This window comes from Gracilinanus agilis, chromosome 3, assembly GCF_016433145.1.
Source record: "Gracilinanus agilis isolate LMUSP501 chromosome 3, AgileGrace, whole genome shotgun sequence".
Classification (NCBI taxonomy): Eukaryota; Metazoa; Chordata; class Mammalia; order Didelphimorphia; family Didelphidae; genus Gracilinanus; species Gracilinanus agilis.
The window spans coordinates 638,496,708-638,517,765 of NC_058132.1; the positions used below are offsets into that span (position 1 = coordinate 638,496,708).

General features: G+C 39.4%; 1 protein-coding gene across 1 annotated transcript in view; it reads right to left on the reverse strand.

Annotated features, from left to right (window-relative positions):
- The window catches only part of MINDY4B (MINDY family member 4B), a 48,471-nt gene that overhangs the window by 19,485 nt on the left and 7,928 nt on the right, over positions 1–21,058 (reverse strand). Inside the window, exons 5-10 of the mRNA XM_044669472.1 lie at positions 19,237–19,328; positions 16,468–16,633; positions 15,447–15,512; positions 10,923–10,993; positions 7,823–7,895; positions 1,958–2,119 (exon numbers count right to left, since the gene is read on the reverse strand). Coding sequence (XP_044525407.1) covers positions 1,958–2,119; positions 7,823–7,895; positions 10,923–10,993; positions 15,447–15,512; positions 16,468–16,633; positions 19,237–19,328 — 630 coding nt within the window. The remainder of the gene's footprint in view (positions 1–1,957; positions 2,120–7,822; positions 7,896–10,922; positions 10,994–15,446; positions 15,513–16,467; positions 16,634–19,236; positions 19,329–21,058) is intronic.

Sequence of the window (21,058 nt, forward strand, 5' to 3'; positions counted from 1 at the left end):
ATCACATCTCATTTAATTCAATGGTGAGACTTTTCTTAACACTGTATTTTTAGTTTCTAGCTTGGCAGATGTTGTAAATACCCACAGCTGGAAAGCTCTTTGGAGAGGAAGTTGAATGAATGAGGAATTGTAAGAGGGAGGCCACATATTTTGTTGATTTTTTTTTAAAATCCTGACAACCTCCCTCCCCCCCAAAAAAGCATAGTATTTGGGCACACTTTTTTGCCTGCTGAACCACAGAGATCTTTTTGAAGGAGTGTGTTATATAAATACTAGCTATTGTAGACCTTGGGGAATGCTAGAACAGTAGCAAAACATCAGTGTTTGGGTTATATATTTGAGAAATCCAAATAAACTGTCAAGAGTCACAGAATTTTACAATTGTTAGGGACCTCAGCAGTCATGCAACCTAACCCATAACTGGAAAAGAATCCAACCTCTATCCTCCTTGATAATCATCCAGACTTTGCTTGTAGACTTCCAAGGAGGAGGAACCCACTGTGCCTAAGGTACCTCCTGATTCTTCTTTTGAATCAACCTAATTATTAGCTAATTTTTCAAACCTAAGTTTATCTCTTTTTGCCTTTTACATGTTGTTCTTGATTCTTTCCTTTAAGACCAAACACAATAAGTCTTATCTATCTTCTACATGACAGTCTTCAAATGGTAGAAGACTGTGATTATGGTCTCTCCCCATTCAATGCCCCTTCTTCCCTCCCTTCCTCCCCCCTCATGCCTTCTCTCTCTCTGTTTCTGTCTCTCTCTCTGTCTTTGTCTCTGTCTCTCTCATCTCTCTCTGTCTCTCTCTGTCTCTCTGTCTGTCTCTGTCTCTTTCTCTCTGTCTCCCTGTTTCTGTCTCTGTCTTTCCTCTCTCTCTGTCTTTGTCTCTCTCTCTCTCTTTCTCTCTCAGCCTCTCTCTCTGTCTCTGTCTCTCCTCTGTCTCTGTCTCTTTCTCTCTCTCCCTGTCTCTGTCTCTGTCTCTCCTCTCTCTCTGTCTGTCTCTGTCTGTCTGTCTCTGTCTCTGTCTCTATCTCTGTCTCTGTCTCTCCTCTCTCTGTCTGTCTCTGTCTCTGTCTCTCTCTTTCTTCTTACCTTCTGTTTTAGGATTGAGACTAAGTATTAGTTCTAAGGTCAGAAAGTGGCAAGGGCTAGTCAACTGGAGTTAGGTAACTTGTCCAGGGTCACACAACTATATCCTTAGTCTTTCAACCAGCCCTTGTAGAGAAAGAACTGAAGCTTCACCCTTTGGGTTACCTTCTCTCACTGGGCTCCAGTTTATCAATGTCTTTCTTAGAATGTGGGGCTAGAATTGAACCCAATATTCTAGATAACCCAGACTGGGTATGAGTGGGTCTTTGACCTCCTTGCCTCTGGGAGCAAGATTGTTGGTAAATATTTAACAGCTGACCCTCTAAAACTAAAAGATGTATGCAAGACACACTTTTAAATTGAATCTGCATTATTAACACTTTCTTAAGTCTAATCAATCAACAAAAGAAAAAATAAAGCCCTGATTTTGTAGCATCTGTCAAATTTCAAGGCATTAATACACTCAGAACTGAACAATAAGCTCTTAGGAACGGGTACCAGTGAGCTCTAGCACACCTCTGCCAAGAGATATCTCTCTCTCTCTTTTTTTTTTTAATAATTTTTTTAAATTTTTTAAACCCTTAACTTCTGTGCATCAACTTATAGGTGGAAGAGTGGTAAGGGTAGGCAACGGGGGCCAAGTGACCTGCCCAGGGCCACACAGCTGGGAAGTGTCTGAGGCCAGACTTGAACCCAGGACCTCCCATCTCTAGGCCTGGCTCTCAATCCACTGAGCTACCCAGCTGCCCCCCAGAGATATCTCTCTTAATGCAACCCCCAGTTCATGAACTTTTTAAAGTTGTTTGTGCTTTGCCATATCACACTGGGGACTCAAATTAAGCTTGCTATCCTACAAAATCCTTCTCACCTGTGAGAGTTCTTGTTGCTTGGAGCCATCCTTGTTCCATTGTAAAAAGCCTACCTCACTTCGGGCCAGGATTCCATGCAGCAGGTCTTCGGAATTTCCTCGCTGGTAGCCATTGAAGACGTGAGGACTTGCTCGTCCTGTTAATATGAGGTTTAGAATTGCCTGGACAGAAACATGCCACAAATGGTTATTTGTGGGCAGTAGCAAGATGGAAACTCTTATTTGCTTTTGATAACTTTGGCTTCTGTGGTTGGGCCTGTAGAAATCTAAGGATTCAGTTCTTGGAGAGGAAACAGCCTTTTAATTCCCAGAGTCCTAGCAGATCTCACTCATGGGATTTCCATACAGTATATGAAACACAGTAAGTAAGTATTCAATTATTTCAGTCACGCCTGAATCTTCGTGACCCCATTTCTTGGCAACGATACTGGAAGGGTTTGCCATTTCCTTCTCTAGCTCATTTTTACAGATAAGGAAACAGAGGCAAAGAGGATTAAGCGAGCTGTCCAGGGTCACACAGTTAGAAAGTATTTGAAGCCATACTTGAACCCACAGAGGGGTCTTGCGGCTCCATGTCTGGCACTCTATCCATTGTGCCATCTAACTGCCTAGTCAAAAAATGCAGTAATAGGACTAGGAAAACATTTCTCCACACAGGAGTATGTACTTTAAAATATTTATTGAAACATTAATTCAATTATATCCATCCAAGTCATATATTGTATGCAATTAGAACATTTTCAAAATCTTCCACCTTTCTTGGGCGATCACAGACTTAGAACTAGAAGGGGCCATAGAGGCCATGCAATTTTACAGATGAAGTAAATGAGGCCAAGAGAGAAGTGATTGGCCCGAGGTCACATGGGAGATTTAAGTGACAAAGCAGGATTCAGGTCCTTTTAATTGAAATCTCTTTTTTTTTCTCCTGCCCCAGATTACTTCCCTTCATATGATGGGAATGGAGTGGGGATCACTAGGAGGAAGGGATAAGCTTCATTAATTCTACAAATGTCTCCTTTAATTACCTCTGCTTGCTTGGTACTCTCCTTCCCATATAACTCAGATAACTGAGGTCTCCAGTTAGTTATCCCGGGTTCTAATTAATTATGGGCCAGAATCCCCTCCAAATTATATGCCCCCTATGTCTTTTTAGCTTTCAATTCCCCTAATCCTTGCCATTTAGGCTCATCACACTAGGCACAAATCTTACTGCTACCTATCTGTTTACTTAATTCTGTTTGCTCCAATTTTTCCTTCCTAATACTGCTCTGCTGTCTCCTCTTTCTAAGGACCTTTCCTTTGGGATCTCTAGCTCGCTTTTCAGACCTTTCTGGAAGATCCTACATCCCTTAGTTTCCCTTCTCCCTCTTCTTATTAATTGGAAAGTTGTTACCCCTGAGCATGATACATCTCTGGCAACCCTCTCCATGCCTGGTCACTCATTTAGTTATTTATCCTTGACCCACAAAGCCAGGAAGAAGAGAGGAAGGATGTTCCTTTTTTTCCTTTTCTTATTTCTTTTTTTAAAATTTAAAATATTTTCCCATTGGTTCCATGATTCACGATTCCTCCCCCCCCCCCCCCCCCCCTACTTTTTCCTCCCCCCTTCCGGAAGCTGACAAGCAGTTCCACTGGGTTACACATATATCATTGTTCAAAAGCTATAGGAAATATGTTTCTTGACCCCAGTTGCCATTTCCAGACCCCTGCTCAAATATCATCACAATAACCCCTTTGCTTTTGATGTTCAGGTCTCTGATCCCTATTATTATCACCTGTGAACCTTCAAGATATGTTCTCCCCTGTCTCAGTGATTTACAGTTTTCCCCTGAACCCTTTCTCTGCTGGTAACCTCAGAGATTTCAATATTCAGTCTGTTGATTCTTTTAACAGCCTCTTCTTCAGTTGACCAAGATACCTTACAATTTAGCCTCATCCCAGGGGGCAACTGGGTAGCTCAGTGGATTGAGAGTCAGGTTTAGAGACAGGAGGTCCTGGGTTCAAATCCGACCTCAGACACTTCCCAGCTGTGTGACCCTGGGTAAGTCACTTGACCCCCATTGCCCACCCTTACCACTCTTCCACCTAGGAGCCAGTACACAGAAGTTAAGGGTTAAAAAAAAAGCAATTTAGCTTCATCCCCCAAATTATGGCTTTTTCTCAAACCCTTTCTCAGAGATTTCAATATTCAGGCTGTTGATTCTTTAGCCTCTTACGACTTAACCATCACCCCAAACTGTTCCATCTCCATAATTAAGACCTCAGAAATGCCCTTGTCTGATCACAATCTCTTACCCTTCCATGTCTCCCAAACCTTTTTTTCAAACTCATTTCAACTGTTGATTTCTCCCAATGAATGCTGTTAACACCACTATGAAGGATGTAATAGCTTCATTATTTCAACAACAGATCCCCCATCTTCCATCCCTGCAAAACATCTGGTCCTCCCCTTTACTGCTATTTTCATTGATGACATCATCACCTCCCAGTCAGCATGGAAACCTTAGTGCTACCTGGTACTCACCCATCTCCCTTACCACTCTCATCAAATAAATAGTCATCTTGTCATGTAGTTGGTATGGATGCCTGAAATAGTTCTCAAATCTGGTCCCCTCTTTTCCATTCCCACTGCCCCCACCCTAGTTCAGTTCTTTTCCACTTTTCATTTAGATCGGTGGTTCCCAAGCTTTTTTGGCCTACCGCCCCCTTTCCAGAAAAAAATATTACTTAGTGCCCCCTGGAAATTAATTTTTGTTAAATTTTAATTAGCAATTAATAGGAAAGATAAATGAACCTGTGGCCATCACCGTCCTCCTGGATTGCTGCAGCACCCACCAGGGGGCAGTGGCACCCACTTTGGGAATCACTGATTTAGATTATTTTACTAGCCTCCAAAGAAGTCCTCTTGCCTTTTCAAGCCATCTTTCTTCCTGTGACCATATATTTTTCAGACCATCTACTCTTCCCCCTGGAAACCTTTGGTGGTCCCCCAAGGTCTTCCATATAAAATTAAAATTCCTTGCCCTGGCATTCAAATGACTCCACAGTCTTTCCGGCTTTGTGTCCAAGCCAGACTGAACTACTTATCTTCCCACATTACTGTTCTGCTTTCAACCATCTTGGTGCCTTTGTGCATCAAAGGAATGCTCGTTATGCCCATATCTGTTTTAGTTTTATTTTTTAAACCTGTACCTCCATCTTAGAATCAATAGTATGGATTGGTTCCAAGTGGTAAGGGCTAGGCAATGGGGGTTAAGTGACTTGCCCAGGGTCATACAACTAGTAGTTTCTGAGATCAGATTTGAACTCAGGAGCTCTCTGGGTCTGGCTCTCAATCTACTGAACCATCTAGTTGTTCCTCCCCACCTTGGCCCCTGACTTATTTATTTCTTAAAATTCTCTTTTCCTTCAGAGCCCAACTCAGGGGTCACTTCCTTATAGAAACTACCTCTTCCTATTGGAGGTAGAGAGAAGTTTAGTGGAAAGAGGGCTGGAGGTGAAATCAGGAGAGACCTCAGTTCAAATTCGAACTCATGCTATTTATTTTTATTTAAAACATTTACCTTTCTGACTTAGAATCAATGCTATTTATTGGTTCCAAGGCAGAAGAATAGTAAGGGCTAGGAAGCGGGGCTTGCCCAAAGTTACACAACTAGGAAGTGTCTGAGATCATATTTGAACCCAGGACCTCCCATCTCTAGAATTGGCTCTCAATCCACTGAGCCACCCAGCTACCCCAACTCTGCCATTTATTAACTCAGTGATCAGGTAGGCACCTAGATAATACAGTTGATAGAGGACTGACACTGAGATCAGGAAGACTTGAGTTCAGATCTGGCCTCAAAACTTACTAGTTGTGTGATCCTGGTCAAATCCCTTACTGTCTGCCTTAGTTTCCCTCACTGGAAAAATAGGGGTGATAATAATAGCACTTAGCTCTCAGGATTGTTGTGAGGATAAAATGACACAGTATTTGTAAAGTGCTTGACAAATCTTAAAGCACCATATTAATACTAGCTTCTATTATTATTAATTTGCCTAGGTTTCCTTATCTATAAGGTTGGGAACTCAAATAAGATATTTTATGTAAAATATTATGTGATTCTTAAAACTTTCTAAATGTCAGTTATTTTTATTATTTTAGCACTTCATATGGATGGTTTCATTGCAGATATATTCTTTCTTGCAATATAATTATGAAGCTGTCTCATTTGTGCTCTTGAAGGGCAGGATATATTTCAGGAGTTCTTAAACTTTTTTGGAGGGGCTCATCACGCCAGATTTCTTTCCTTTTTAAAATTGTTATAGACTTGAAAACAGCGACAAACACGAACATTTCCATATACAAAGGAGAAGGAAAAAAAGACAAGTATATGTGAAACTGTTAATCTATTCTACGTACAGCTAGTTTTCAAAGTATATATTAAATTTACCACAGAGATACCCACAATCCTATGTCTGCCCATATTCCCTTTTGAACTTCCATTTTCTTATTTATATGTTTTAACCTCTTGCCCACTTTTAGTATTGATTCTAAAATAGAAGAATATCAAGAATGAGGCAGAGTGAAGTGACCTACCCAAAGTCACACAGCTAAAAGTATCTGGGACCAGAGTTGAATCCAGGTCCTCCCAACTCCAGGCCTGGTGCTCTTTCCATGGTGCTACCTAGCTGCCCCTCTTCTATGTATTTTATTTTATTTTATTTTATTTTATTTTATTTTATTTTTTAGAAAAATTTTCCATGGTTACATGATTCATGTTCTTACTTTCCCTTTCACTCCCCTTTAAGACTCCCCCCACCATAGCCGACGCACATTTGTACTGGTTTTAACATGTGTCTCTTCTATGTATTTTTAAAATACTAAAATTTTTTTTTTGGCATTAAGGCACTCTCCACCCTCAAAGGAAAACCTTCCTTTGTGAGAAATAAATTTAATGGAGCAAAAAGGATTTATACATTGTTGTATCTGAAAAGATCTCATTCTGCACCTAAAGGTCTGTCACTTCTCTGGGAATTAGGAAGTCAGTTTTACTGTTAGATTTCTGGAGTTGGGATTGTTCATTGAACTAATCAGAGTCCTTAAGTCTTTAAAACTTAAAAAAAAATTTTTTTTAACAATATTGCAGTCATGTCTAAATTGTTCTCCTGGTTCTGTTCACTTCACTCTGTATCCGTCTGAATAAATCTTTCTAGGGTTTTCTGAATCTGTCCCTTCTGCCTTTTTCTTAGTGTATAAATGATATTCCATTACATTCGATTCAACTGTTTCTCCATAGAACTACTTTTGGCAGTGAAGATTCACGGCATACTCTAGGAGAGTAAGGAGACTCAGTTATGTGCATAAAATGCTATTTCAAGTATAAATTCTATCAAATTCTCAGGAGACTCATCCATATACATTAGAAATATAAATTCCATAAAACTCTTGGGAGTTGGGAGATGCAATTAATCATGAGTGTTAAATTCTATTCAATTTGCTGCACATCTTTATGAAATTCTAGTGGAAGCTGTTTGGGGGGCTGCTTTTTTTTTAAGCTAAAATTTTATTTTCCTTCTAAAGTTAAAACTTTCTTTCATCTTTCCATCAATAGCTATTAGCAAAATGCTCTTGCATTTGCAGATTCTTAACAATTACTTAAAATACAACAAATATTTGGTACACTTGGGAGATGGTTGATTACATCCTGCTACCCATGGGGCACTATACTACCTATCTAAGCTCCCCCTTTCCTATCTCCCCATGACAGAGGTTTTGCCAACAAGGAGGCATTCTATTGAATAACCAAATCAAGTCTCATTAGGAAATGAGAACAATTAGAAAACTTTAAAGTATTAAGAATAAAGAAGCTCCTTTGAACTCACCTGCCTGCAAGTGAAATTTCCACCATTTGGCTGTAATAGATGACTTGTGCTGATATCAAGGTCCCTCTGAAGCCTATGAAATGACATGGTCTATCAGGGGTGAATCTAAAATCAGAGCAAATGCATCTAGACCTCCCCTGGCCCCCATACCTCCCATTGTTGCCCTATGAGATTTTTCCTCTACAATCAATCAACTTTACTCATTTTTTGGTCCTTGGTTTTTTTTTTCATTCATAGTATTTTCCCTATGTAGAAGGGTGTCCCTCTCCCTCCTCTACCTATCAAGTTCTTGGGTCTTACAAGACTCCTCTGTAAGGCATTTGATGATGGAGAAGTCAGCAGTATGAGATCTCTCCTGCTCTTGAAACTCTAGAGTACTCACAGCCTTTAACAATCCTTTAGCACTCACCAGTATAACTTCCTTTGAGTAAACCTCACAGGATTCTAGATTTAGAATCTGAAGGGACTTCAGAGGCTGGTCAGTCCCTCATTTTACAACTGAGGTCTCTGAAGTGTAAGGATGTTAAGTGCATTGCAGAAGCTACAGAGAAAGTGTCAGAGATGGGACTAGAACAGAACTGGAACTAGAGTCAGAGAACTCCTGTGCTATGTGGCTAGCAAGGACCTCCTCAACCATCCAGATGCATTCTTTCATTTTAGAGAGGAGCAAACCAAAGTTTAGAAGCATTAAATGACTTCTCCAAGCCTGCACAGGTAGAAAAGTAGGAGAGTTAAGATTCCAACCCACCAATCCTCTGGTACCCAATCCTGCATTCTTTCTGGGAGATGATAAATACCTGTTGGACTTACCTCTCATAGTGTTATGAGGCTCAAATGAGAATATATACTATTTATACACACCTGTGTATATTACATGTACATATATGTGCATATGTACATGTGTATATATAGATGATAGTATATACTGCATGCTATATATAGATTCTATTTATATGCACATAAATATGTAGACATACATGTATAGGTACGTACACATATATAAAATGCTTTGTAAAAATTCAAAATGCAATGGAAATTCAAATCATCTTTAACATCTTTAAATTAAAATCTAATTAATTAATTATTAATAAATAAATAAATTTAATAAATTAAATTTAAATTAAAAGTAGTAAAGCATTGTGACTTGGAGTCAGAAAGCCTTGGATTCCAGTGATACCCCAGATACTTAAGAGCTGTGTGCCCACCTCTCAAACTGGCTGAATTTCCTTGATAATTTCCTTGATAATAATTTCAATTCAAATTCAGTCTCAGATATTTTCACTGTGTGACCTTAGGTAAATCATTTAACCCTCTTTGCCTCAATTTCCTCCTCTGTAAAATGAGCCGGGGAAGGAAAGAGCAAATCACTCCAGTATCTTTGCCAAGAAAACCCCAAATGGGATCACAAAGAGTCAAACATGACTGAACAATAATAACGTCCATTTTGTAGATCTTTTCAAGCATTTGTGTCAACTTCCCAACTGGATTGTAAGCCCTTATAGGGCAGAAACTGTTTTATACTTCTGGTATCCCTCACAGCACCTATAATAGTAAGAGAGATTAAATATTTCCTTTTGTGAAGGAAAATATTGACATATTTGTACATATGTGAAAAAATACAAGTGGTAGTAATTGTGATAAATAAGCTATTTTGTTTTTTGGTCTTCACACTTTAAGACAAAGCTGCTGTGTTACAATCATACAATTCAGCCTTCTCTAAGGCCCACAACTAACATTTTTGTAACCCAAGTACCCAGTCTGGTTCCTAACATGTGGCAGATGCTTCATAAATGCCCTTTGTTTTTCTTGTTTTTTGATTACATACCAAATTTGTTGATCTGTTCCCTCCCTATTTCTTGGTTACTTTTAAGACCTGGAGATATAAAATTTCCCGTAGGTACTAGTTTGGCTGTATCCTAAAAAAATTTGAAATGGCATCTTATTGTGCTATTATCTTTAATGAAATTATCTATTGTTTCCATGATTAATTTTTAATCCACCAATTCTCTAGGATTAAGTTAGTATCTAGCTAATTGTGATTATTTTCAATAGACAAAAAAAGAAATGATGAATGTTGGAAGAAATAGGAGAAAACAAATATTGTATTATATTGGTTGACCTGTGAATAGGTCCAGCCATTTTAGAAAGCAATTTGAAAATATAAACAAAAAGTTACCAAATACTACATGCCCTTTGTTCCATCTATATCATTGCTACTAGGTCTATATTCCAGAGATCAAAAAAGAGGAAGAAGTCCTGTGTGTGTCAAAATATTTATAGCATTTCTTTTTGTGGTGGTAGAAAAAAAAACCAAACTCGGCAACTAGAAACTAAGAGATGCCTATCAATTGAGGAATAGTTGAACAAATTGTAGTGAATACTATTGTGCTGTACAAAATGATGAAAGGGATGGTTTCAGAGAAGCCTGAGAAGACTTGAAGGAACTGATTCAGGCTGAAGTGAGTAGAAATAGAATAATTTATATTGTAACATTTATATTGTAACATCAATATACAAAAACAATCTTGAAGACAGGACCTGATAAAGAAGATGATGACCACAACCGGGAGAGCAACTTATACAATAGCACAATAATATAAAAACAATTTTGAAAGCCTTAAGAACTCATGAATCCAGGGGACCAATGATGAAGAATGAAATTTACACTGTGACAGAAAGTTGATTAAGTTGGGGTATAGAATGATGCACCTATATTTTTTGTCACTGCCAGTGAAAGAATTTTGTTTTTCTTGACTCTGCACATCTATGAAGAGGATCTTGTATTTCTCTTTATTCCCCATTGGGGCAGGGATGGAATGGAGAGAAAACATATTTCTTTTAATTTCCATTTTAAATTAATTTTTAAAAATTAAAAAAACGTCTATTGAATGAATGTGACCAGAACTTCTGTAGAAATATCTGACACATAGAAAAGACTATTCCCTGTGAGAGAAATCTGCATGATACATATTTTTGATGTTTCTCATGTAGAGATACAACATCTTTTCTAGTACAAGAATGAATTCATGTTATTAATGTTACTTGGCAAGAGACCCTATAGCACAGATCTAAGCAAAAGTTCTCCAATTATAGATTTTACCTTTCAAATGTTCTAGAGAGAAGCAAACTGTAAAGAAATAAGATAACTCCATGTCTTCCTTCCCCTGTGAACTATATGAAAAAAGAAAAGAAAACATATATTATTTTTAAAGTTGCTCAAAGGAAATCTTTTATTTTAAACCTGAAACAAGAAAAGCTTTCTACAAGGCATCTTTGAATGGCTTGCTGTCATGTCAAACTCAACACAGTTGAAATTTAGGTCATCATTTATATTCAGAAACGAGCTATCCTACTATGTGGATGGAGTTATGATCACCCCACCACACTTAGCCCTGATAGCCTTATCAGATGAGAATACACCTGATTGAATCATTCAGCGGTGTGAATCGGGTGTGAATAAGGCCAGAATATTTGAACTACTGGTAAGTCTGTTCCTATTGGTTGAGGGATTTGTAGTATTGGAACATCTAGTAGTTAATGGAGTGGAAGCTGCCTGCCCAAACTCCAATCCCCAAGAAAGAATTAGTTGGGAGGAAGGAGAGCGCTGTAGCCGGACCTCCCAAAGACCAGAGAATTCAGTCTTTCTATTGCTGGGGTAGCAGCAGTTGACAATAGTGTCTGAATGAGGAGTATATTGAAAATAACTAGATTCAATGAGGAAAGGCAGAAAGGATGCTCCAAATGGAATTAAGCAGAAATACCACACCATACCTGAGGAAGCTGCCAGCAAAATGATATATAGGACTTGTGAGTTATACTCACTAAACATAAGCCTGCTTCCCCTGGATTCTGGACGTACTTGTGGGACAGTATGTCACAGACTTGTTTGGAGTAGGGAAAGAGGTACTGTCCCACCATAGTAAATACCAGTTTCTAAAAGCTAATTAAGTCTGTCTAATTCAGTGGTTCCCAAACTTTTTTGGCTTACCACCCCCTTTCCAGAAAAAAAGTATTACTTAGCCCCCTGGAAATTAATTTTTTTAAAATTTTAATAGCAATTAATAGGGAAGATAAATGCACCTGTGGCCATCACTGTACCCCTGGATTGCTGTAGCACCCACCAGGGGGCAGTGGTGCCCACTTTGGGAATCTCTGGTCTAATTGAAATCAACTGGTAATTGATAGAAAATGCACCTAGTAGAGGCTCATGAGCTATATAATATTAGAGAAAGTATCTTTTATCTCCTCATGGCTGCCACCCTTAGATCTTTAAAGGAGACATAATATATAATTCCTTTGGGGACATGTCCTGCCAGCTTGAGTGGAGATCAGGAGAGAAAATGCATAGTGCTTCTTCATTTCTATTAATGGTGACTGCCATTCTTCTGGACTTGGAGTTCTTTCCTCTTCATTCCACATATCCAGTGAGTCAATAAATCCTCTTGACCATTTTCTTTCCAAATATCTACTAGATTCCTCCTTCCTTCCCACTCCTGTTGCCATCATTGTAATCTAGGCTCCCATCTTCACAAATCTGAATTACTGGAATAACCTATTCAAGTGATCTCCCTGACTTTAGTCTCTCCATCCTACAATCACCTCAGACAGATGCCTTTAACTTTCTTTTGTCTCATATCATATCACTAGTTTTTCTCTTTTAAAAATGTTTTTTTTTGTTTTTTCCTCAATTACATGTAAATTTTTAAAAATATTTGTTTTTTTAATCAATTTTTGAATTCCAAATTCCTTCCCTCCCTTTGTCCCCTTATCCCTCTTTTAGAAGGCAAGTACTTTGAAACAGATAATACTTATGCAGTTATGTAAAATATCAGATTAGCTTCTAAAAATATCACTTTTACCATGTTACTCTTCTGCTTAAGAACCTTTGGCGAATCTCCCCTAAGCCTGGAATTTAAGACTCATCAGTTGAGCCCATCTTATTCCCAGGGTTCAGTAGAGTGCTTGGCACAGTTCCCTAACACATTACATTTGTGCATGGATGGAGTCACAAATTAAAAAAAAAGTAAGAGCCCTCCACATGGGTTCATTTTCCATCATGATCTCTACACAGGTGAATGCAGTGCCAAAACCATCTAGGAGAGCTTGAGATGGCCTGGGATGTTCAGGTAGTTGGGATGACTCAAGTCAAGCTGGTTTTCCTTACTGTGATGCCCATGACTTCCTCTCTGATCCCTACCATCAGACATGTTCATCCTTGACTCCATGCCTTTTCTCATGCTTTTTTCCTTCCTTAAAATTAACTTCCAACTATTTTCATCCACCAATACAAATCTGGTGTTTCTTTCAAGGCCAAGGTCTTCTCTACAAACCTTCCTTGGCTATTTTATACACTAGGATTTTCAATTAATCAAACAATTTAGCCCTTGACTATTTTGTATTGTTATTTAGTTTTTTGTACCTTTACAGATTAATTGCCAAATTAGATAGTAAGCTCCTGGAGGGAAGGCTCCTCCTTCTTTCATCTGCTCTATAATCATTACCCCTTAAAGTCATTGGTCCTCTTGGAAAATGAAGGATGAGAGGGGCAGCTCAGTGGATTGAGAAGGGAGGTCCTGGGTTCAAATGTGGCCTCAGACACTTCCTAGCTGTGGGTTCCTGGGCAAGTCACTGAATCCTATTGCCTAGCTCTTACTGCTCTTCTGCTTTTGAACTAATACAGAGTATTCACTCTAAGACAGAAAGTAAAGGTTTTAAAAAAAAAGAAAATGAAGGATGAACAGTAGCACCTAGAATGGTGTTGGAACACGGTAAGGATTTAACAAATATAAATCGATGTGCTATTGTGGAGGAAAAATGTCTCCCTGGAGAAGTATTTTTTCATAAAATTTAAAGTGACAACTTAATATTTCACACAGGACTTTCCTGCATCATCATGCACACGGCATGAACCAAATTATTGACTGGTGTGAAATGGCGGGGAGAATGGGCGATAGGTCCTTGGGTCCACCAGCCAGAGAATTCATCACTCTGCCTGAAAAAGCAGAGGAAGGCTCGTTAGAGATGTCAGGGTAACTTCAGGGAAAAGGGATGGGAGGAAGGAGGAATTTCTCAAACATCGTCACTCATACTAGGCAGACCTGTCTTTCACTGACTATTCAACAAACCATTCCTTCTTCTAGGACCAGTGCCATGGTTAGGAGAAGTCAGATGGGCTCATGTGTGGAGATGATGCATCTGTTAAAGCTTAGTGATAAGGGGGCAGGTGGCTCAGTGGATTGAGAACCAGGCCTGGGGATGGGGTTCAAATCCAGCCTCAGACACTTACTAGCTGGGTGACCCTGGGCAAGCCTTTCTCAGTTTCCTCAACTATAGAATGGGGTAAAACTAGCAATTACCTCGCATGGTCATCGCGAGGCTTAAATGAGATGATATTTGTAAAGTGCTTAGCATAGAGTCCTGCTTGATAAATGTTTGTTCCTTTCCTCTGCATACCTTACAGGTTAGTTCATCAGATATCCCAGCTGGGACAGGACCCAACAGGACATTAAGGGAATAAGATACATGAGAGAGAAGTTTCCTTAATGGGAAAATTTTGGGGGTGTGGGAGGGGAGGTTCCAGAGTACAATCTATCACCTCAAGAGAACAGTTCTGGGTAAGACACCAAAGTGAGAAGACCCTAGATGAGTAGGCAGCAGGAGAAAGACAATGGCCCGGGGCTTCCTTAAAAAAAGGGGTGATAGGGCTTCCCTTCCTTTCCCTAGAACTGGCCCCTCTGCCTTGTTTTCATGATTAGAGTTTTGATGGTTTAATGATGTTTCTGTAAATTGGTTCCCATTTTCACATCGAATAGTTAAAGCTAATGTTGCCTTTCCTGAATCTTTGGCTGGAATTCATTTCTAATTGTGCTCTGATTATCAATTTCTTCTAAGCCTGAGGAGGCTGACATTGCTGCTGTTAACATTCTTCCTTTCCCAGTCCCTGATTCTTCCTCCTTATATCTCCTAACTGTCTTCTCAGAGCAGCCTCATATTTGGACTTCTAAACTCTTGTATGAGAAACCGCCAGTGTGGACGTGAAAGAGGAAAAAAAAGGCAGGGGGTAGTCCTGGAGGGAAGATGAGAATGCGAGAAGGAGTCATCTTCCCCCCCCCCCCTTAAATCCTTGCTTTCTGTCTTAGTAACAACTTTAAGACAGAACAACAAAATTTAGGCAATTGAGGTTAAGTGACTTGCCCAGTCACACAGCTAGGAAGTATCTCAGGTCAGATTTGAATCCAGATCTTCCTGGTACTCTATCTGCTTTGCTACCTTAGAACATCCTTTCAGAGACAGGATGCCCAGAAATGACTTACCCAATGCCATTTAAATAATAAATCCTAGTCCATTAGGGGTCTCCTAGTTTAGGGGCTCTTCCCTAAGTATTCATTAAAACCTTGACCCCAGCTTCTACTAGCCAAAGAAAAAGAGACCTTGGCCCAGTCTTCTTCAAGGAATTAGGCAGGGAGGGAGCAGCTTTTCCTTTCTTGACTTGTATTTCTTTCCCTGGGAAGTTCTCAGAACAATGGGGTTCTTTTAATAAGCTTCATCCAAAATGCACTTTACCAAAGAAACAAGACAAGAATGAAAGCACAATTCTACACAAAGGAATCCTCTCTTCACTTACCCATTGCAAATGATCATAGATGAATTTCTTGGCATCTTCTTTCTCTGAAAACTCAAAGAGCTGGAGCTGTAACTCAGGAATAATTGATTAATATAATTAAAACGGGGAGAAAATACCTAGTTTTTGCATGTTAATGCCCTGTTAACAACACATCATCATGATTAAAAAAACATACACATATGCATTGCAGCAGACTGTTTTGTTACCTGTTTGATATGAGTGACAGCCTGGTGGAATGGATGGAGGGCTTGCTTGGAGTCATAAGCATCTGGGTTTAAGTCCCTCTTCTCTTATATATTGCCTGTGTGATCATGGCTAAGTCACTTGACCTCTTCGTCCCTCCAAATAACTCTCTTTAGGATTTAAATTGCTAGAGTTGAGGATGTTATAGCATTGAGATGTCTCTGCCCGGATGAAATCACAGGCATGGGCCAAAAAGTAATAAGATAATCAGCAGTGCCTGATAGTATGTGCATAATAAGTGTTTGTTGAATGAATGAATAAATGAATGAATAAAAACACACTGTAAAATGTGGTGGCTTAAATCCATGAATTTGGCATTTCTTGTTTTTTGTTTAAAACACATTCTGTCTTAGAATCAATACTGAATATTGATTCCAAGGCAAAAGAGCAGTAAAGGATAGGCAATGGAGGTTAAGTGACTTGCCCGGGGTCACAGAACTAGGAAGTGTCTGAGATCAGATTTGAACCCAGGACCTCCCATTTCTAGTCCTGGCTTGGATATCTTGTTGCTGTATTTTAACAAAAACAAAACGTAATATGAGGTGTTCAGAGTTGATAACTGTGGCTCTCTAGTGAATCCGGAGAGCAGGCTTGTTTCTTGTGGCTGCTCCAGTCCCTCCTCATCATCAGCTGCTCACCTCTTTGCTACCCTGGGGCCATCTTAAACTCCATTTCAATGGCAAGGCCAATAGACATGGAGGTATCTTTGTCAGCTCCACTGGTGCTGATGTATGGTGGGAGAAGTGTGATCCTAGACACTAAAACTGTCCATACTCACTTGCTCAGTCAAGCCATCTGCTTCGAAATCCCTCGTTGAGGGAAAACAAGTTTCTGATGTGATGACACAGATGATGACCTTTTGCCTTTCTCCTGCTGTCCACAGAGTATCTGCCAGAGCTGCTGAGAGGGCCTCTCTCTGTTCTCGAAGGCTTGTTCTGCGTAAACTGTAATGCATTTAAATCAAAAGGTGAAAAACATTCCAAGGAATGCCCAAGAGTTCACTGGGTGGCAAGCAACTATTTCTTTGGGGCTGCTAGATATTTTCCTTTAAAGATTTGTGAATGAGAAAAGGGAGCTTTGAAAACTTCTGGAGTTGGGCTATTTCTCGCCACCTCCCAGATTATGTGCTCTCTATCCCTGAGAAGTGGTATGTTCTCTTGGGAAATAGATATAACAATTAATGGTTAAATAGGAAATTGTGGTAGGAGCACCCCAAACCCATCATTATCCACAAGGCTTCTTGATTGGCTGAGAATGAGCCTGGGATTCCAACTTGCATGAATGAATGGATGATGTCCAAGATGTCAGGATCTGGACCAATTTCACATTGGCTTGGTATTAGAAGAAGCTATTATCACTATTATTATATTATCATGATGCTTTGGGGTTAAATAACACAGCTGTCCTGGGGTCCTAGGGGAATGATCACTAGGAAAGAAAACTGAAGAAGTCTGAGAACTTGTGTACATTTTTCAAAAAAATTTTAAACTCTTACCTTCCGTCTTAGAATCAATGCTGTGTATCGGTTCCAAGGCAAAAGAGTGGTAAAGACTAGGCAATGGAGGATTAAAGTGGCTTGCTCAGTCACACAGCTGGGAAGTGTCCGAGGCCACATTTGAACCCAAGACCTCCTGTCTCTAGGTTTGGCCCTCAATCCACTGAGACATCTAACTACAGCTTTGTATTGCTTTCAAATAAAGTCACTGTGTTATTAGTTTTATTTAATTAAAAAACCTTTATTATACATTTCTCCTAAGTGAGGATAACTAAACTAGTTCATAAGCTCCTTGAGGTCAGGGACTATCTTTTGCCTTCTTTTGAATCCCCAGTACTTAGCACAGTGCCTGGCACATAGTAAGCACTTAATGAATGTTTATTGAATTAAAAAAGGATAATCCGGGAGTGTGCTGGTAAAATGTTTAATAACCAGCTCTCTGAAAAATCAAAAGTACTTATGACACACTAAAAAAAAAAACCTTTATCTTCTTAATCAATTTAATAAAAATTTCCCTCCAAAATAAATTAAAAAAATGTGTCACTTTCCAATGACTCCTTTTTTTTTCTTTTTAAAACCCTTACCTTCTGCCTTAGAATCAATACTGTATATTGGTTCCAAGACAGAAAAGGGGTGAGGGTTAGGTAAAGGGGGTTTAAGTGACTTGCCCAAGATCACACAGCTAGAAAGGGTCCAAGGTCAGATTTGAATTCAGGATCTCCTGTCTCCAGACCTGGCTCTCAATCCACTGAGCCACCTAGGTCCTAGGTGCCCTCCCATGTCATACTTCTAAGCAACTTACATTATAAATATTTTTTCACCACTTTTTTTAGTTCTAGACAATCAACAAAACAAAAGCTCGAGCTCTGATGTTACAAATGAGAGATTTGTAATGCCTATTTCTGAGGTGTAAATACACTGAAATTTCAACAATCAGCCTGAGAGTCAGGTATGAGCTGGCCCCAGCACTGCCCTTTAGTAACCTACAAAGTTTTGTCTTATAAAAACAAAACACATCAAAAATACTTAAAAGAAAAAAAAAAGATATAGCGCACAGGTTAGTCAGAAGCTCCTCATCTTCATTTATTATCCAGTAGTCAGTGGGAGCCGTTGGGTTGAAGGTCCCCACTGGCGATGCCTCCCTGTCCTCTGAAGCCTTCCAGGCACTGTTCTATCAGTCCAGATCTCCAAATCGCTCCAGCCAGAAGGGAAGCTGTCTTTTTCTGAACTTCTCTGGCACTGACTTCATTGTCACTTCTCACACAGACTGCTGCAATGGCTGGTTATCTTTTCATGCATGTGTCTTTTTCTCCTCAACCTAATTGCAATTATGCTCCTGGAGGGGGGATCGGAGACTTGCTGTGTGTCTGTGTGCCCCAGACAGCATGAAGCTCAGTGCCTGGTACTGAGAAGGCACTTGATAAATCGTGGTGATGTGACTGATTGACTGCTCTCACTAAAGGGAAGCTAATTGGGACTGATTGACTAAGGGAATTCTTACCGAAGGCTATCGCCTGAAGTTAGCGGGATAAGTGACTGAGCTCAGGGTTCATTTACAAAGCTGCCTGGGCTCCCCGAGCTTTGGTTCCCCTGCTGTGGCCACACCACTGCTATTTTGTGGCATTTTGGGCATTCTTTGGCTCCCATCAGCCAGTCAAAGGAGCACACCTGACATGGGAAAGGGCCACGCAGGCTTTTAATCTCAACCGACAGATAGGATGCTTTGCAGCAGACCGTGAAGACCATTCAAACTATTTACAAGAGGCAAAAGCTGGAAGGAATAATAGGATGAAATGGAATTCCTTTGCTTGAGAAAGAAACATGTCTTAGGAGAAGTGCATCTGTGACCTATGTTATAAAAAGGATGAAGAAGGGAAAGAGGAATTGAACGATGGCATTAGAGCATTCAGAGGTGAAGGAGAGGAGCCCATGGCTCCTAGGCGCCATATTCCATCCCATTCCTATACTTTGGGTTATACTTGCTTAAGTAAACAAACTTGGGGTCTCACCTGGGGAAATGGGGAGCTTTCACCTTACTCTTTGTTTTCTTACCTGCAAAAGTCTCTGCCTTTTTCACTCCATGTAAATAAAAGGTATTTGAGGATGTTCACTTGGACAGCCATTTGGATTGCTCTGGATCCACCCTAAAGGGACAATAAGGTAAAATCAGGTCATGTAAGGATAGAAGCAGTGGAATTAATTTGTATGGGTGATGGGGAAAGGAGTGGGGAGAGAAATAAACTAAATAAAATCAGACCTCTTTGCTATTATTACTTTTTAGTCTTGCCCTATGATTTCTTGGTTTGGATCTCCTGGTGTGGAAGCATCCTCTACTAGTACACATGGACCCCCTTCTTATTATTCAGAGATTTAGAGCAGAGGTTCTTAACAATTTTTTTGTGGGAGAGGAGCAGGAAATGGGAAATCTGGATGGGAAAAATATATATGTATACATCTCTAAAATTTAGATAACTGCTGTGAAATGTAAAGCACATTAAGATTTAGGTACCATTTAGAAGTTAAGTGATGCCATGCTAATGATAGTTGTCATTATAACAAATTTCATATATATGTATAATAAATTATATGCGTATATAAAATAAAATTTAAAATATAACAAATATGGGAATGGGGGGGGGTTGCAGAAGCCCTAGATGACATGCAAAGGTCATTAGACAACACAGAAAAAGTTTAGAAACTCAGAAATGCATAAAAATATATGTATACTATTATATAATATCAACATATTTTATCTTTTAATACTATAAATTTACACAATTTATTTTTTAAAGTTAAAATAAGTAAAAAGTTAAAGTTTGTGAAAAGAATNCCTATCTATCTGCCTATCTATCTGTCTATCTATCTATCTATCTATCTATCTATCTATCTATCTATCTATCTATCTTCTGTTGTCTGTCTGTCTATCTATATCTATTTGTCTGTCTAACTATCTACCTCATAGTGATAAGAATCATGGCCTGTTGGAGCTCAAGAGGGTCTTAGAGATGATCTCCACTTGCTCAATTTATTAGAGAAGAATTTGTTAGTTATCTCTTATAACTATCTATAAATTATGACAAATGACATAAATTTTAATGGTGAAGAGAAGAAAAAAAAACCTAGAGAAGGAGTCCAGATCCTCCACTGCAGTCTAATTCTTCAAACCAGATAAAGCCTCCAATTCCCCTGGACTGTCATAGTAATTAAGGGCTGAAAGGGGAACCAAGCTCTCATCTAGTCCCTCCTCTTTATTTTGTAAGTGAGAAATCTGGGGCCTGCATAGGTGATTGACCCTCCAGAGACAGGCCTGGAACCCTGGTTCCCAGCCTCCCCTCTTTACTTCATCACTCTGTGTCTAGGGGGACAGAAAAGGAATATAAATGATTATTCTTCTGGTTGTCTTTGCCTCTCTTGTTGAGAAATGAAACTCAAGTTTTCCAAGCAGAATTCCAAAGCTATTTCATCCCTCCCAGCCTGGGAAGAAGGTGGAGCTGCTCTAAAATTATCCCTACTCAAACTCTAGAAGTTCCTTAGATCCTCCAGGATCAATATGAAACTTTCTCTTTGGCATTCAGGATCCAGGTCTAGTTTTCCATACTTCTCCAAGGACTCTAAGCATTTTCCCTGACTGTTGCCCATGTCTAGAATGTTCTCTCTCCTCATCAGCACCTCCTGGCTTCTCTGGCTTTCTTCAAGTCTCAGCTAAAATCCTTCCCTCTTTAAGTAGCCTTTCCCAGTCTCCCTAATGCACTAGCCTTCCAATTTATTCTCTCTACATTGCTTGTTTGTATATAATGGTTTTATATCACACTGTGAGCTCCTTGAGATCAGTGATTGCCTTTTGTCTTTCTGTGTATCCCTAGTATTTAGCACA